The sequence below is a fragment of the Temnothorax curvispinosus genome, unplaced genomic scaffold (assembly GCF_003070985.1).
Source record: "Temnothorax curvispinosus isolate PA1 unplaced genomic scaffold, ASM307098v1 QBEX01005864.1, whole genome shotgun sequence".
In the NCBI taxonomy this organism is placed as follows: domain Eukaryota; kingdom Metazoa; phylum Arthropoda; class Insecta; order Hymenoptera; family Formicidae; genus Temnothorax; species Temnothorax curvispinosus.
In genome coordinates this window covers 1-1,447 of record NW_020215644.1, presented here as the reverse complement: position 1 = coordinate 1,447, position 1,447 = coordinate 1, and the positions used below count along the sequence as shown (strand labels likewise).

The following is a 1,447-nucleotide window of genomic DNA, read 5'->3' as shown; positions in this document are numbered from 1 at the left end:
TCGCAACGCACGAAGTCCGGTGAATCGTTGAACGCTCACTTACACGTAGGAGCTAATCTCTTGCCCGCGCTCGCCGACGTGATCTCGCGTTGGCGCCGGTATCGCGTAGCACTCGTGTCGGACATCAAACAGATGTATCGCCAAATTCTCGTCCACCCTGAAGACCGCGGATTCCAGCGAATCTTTTGGAGACGAAAGGTGACCGAGCTACTGCGCGAACTACTCCTGAACACAGTGACGTACGGCCTCGCGTGTTCACCGTTTCTCGCGATCCGGTCACTCATTCAGTTGGCCAACGACGAAAAGGCGCGATATCCGCAGGGCGCCGTCGCACTGCTCGAGGACCGTTACGTCGAAGATGTCCAGACGGGGACGGACACAATACCCGGCGCGATCGCGTTACAGACTGAACTTCGCGAACTTTGCATGGCGGGCGGGTTTCCGCTTCGGAAGTGGTCGTCCAACTACGAGGAAGCCTTAGAAGGCATTCCCCGGGAACACCGTCTGTTCCAAGAACCGCACTCTTGGCAACACGAAAGTCAGACCACGTTGGGTCTCCTCTGGTACCCGAGCGAGGACAGCTTCGCGTTCGCGATACACTCGCGCACGATCACCCAGTACACGAAACGACACGTCCTCGCGGAAACCGCACGTCTCTTCGACCCACTGGGATGGCTCGCTCCGGTCATAATCCGCGCCAAGATCTTGATTCAGTCTGCATGGCTGCAGCAGCTGGATTGGGATACACCGCTCCCTTCCGCCGACGCTCACCGCTGGGAGCTCCTCTTCAAGGAACTCCCTTTGCTCGAAGGCCTCCGCGTGAATCGCTGGCTCGGCACTAGCACCGAGAACCAGCACTTGGAACTACACGGCTTCGCCGACGCATCCGAACGAGGATACGCCGCCGTCGTGTACCTCCGCGTCTCCTCAGACAACTTCCAGGCTGTACACATTCTGGCCGCCAAGAGCAAAGTGGCACCGGTGAAGCAAGTGACACTGGCGCGCCTCGAACTGTGTGCCGCCGCGTCACTTTCGAATCTTGCAAAGCACTATCGCAACACTTTAAGTCTGTCCACAGCACCTGTCTTTCTCTGGTCAAACTCTAAGACCACACTGCAGTGGATCCGAGAGCACTCTTCCCGCTGGAAAACCTTTGTCGCAAACCGCGTAGCTCACATCCAGACGCAGATTCCCGACGCTCAATGGCGACACGTCCCAGGGCGGGACAATCCAGCCGACTGCGCCTCCCGGGGGATCGCACCAAGTAAGCTACTGCACCACCCCTTGTGGTGGACGGGTCCAGCCTGGCTCCAGGAGGACCCCTCTCACTGGCCGAACGAGGACTCCGAACTACCCGCAGACCAGATGCCCGAACAACGAGTCGTGGTGCAAGCCGCCATTGAGAAGATTGAAGTCGAGCCTGACATGCTACTCAGGTTCTCATCCC

General features: G+C 58.7%; 1 protein-coding gene across 1 annotated transcript; it reads left to right on the top strand.

Moving 5' to 3' along the window:
• Nucleotides 1–132: 132 nt before the first annotated feature.
• On the top strand, nt 133–1,436 carry LOC112455158 (the record flags this gene model as incomplete). Its single annotated transcript, XM_025016915.1, has 1 exon — nt 133–1,436. A coding segment is annotated over exon 1 (1,304 nt), but the record flags the coding sequence as incomplete, so codon positions are not given.
• Between the last annotated feature and the right edge of the window lie 11 nt (nt 1,437–1,447).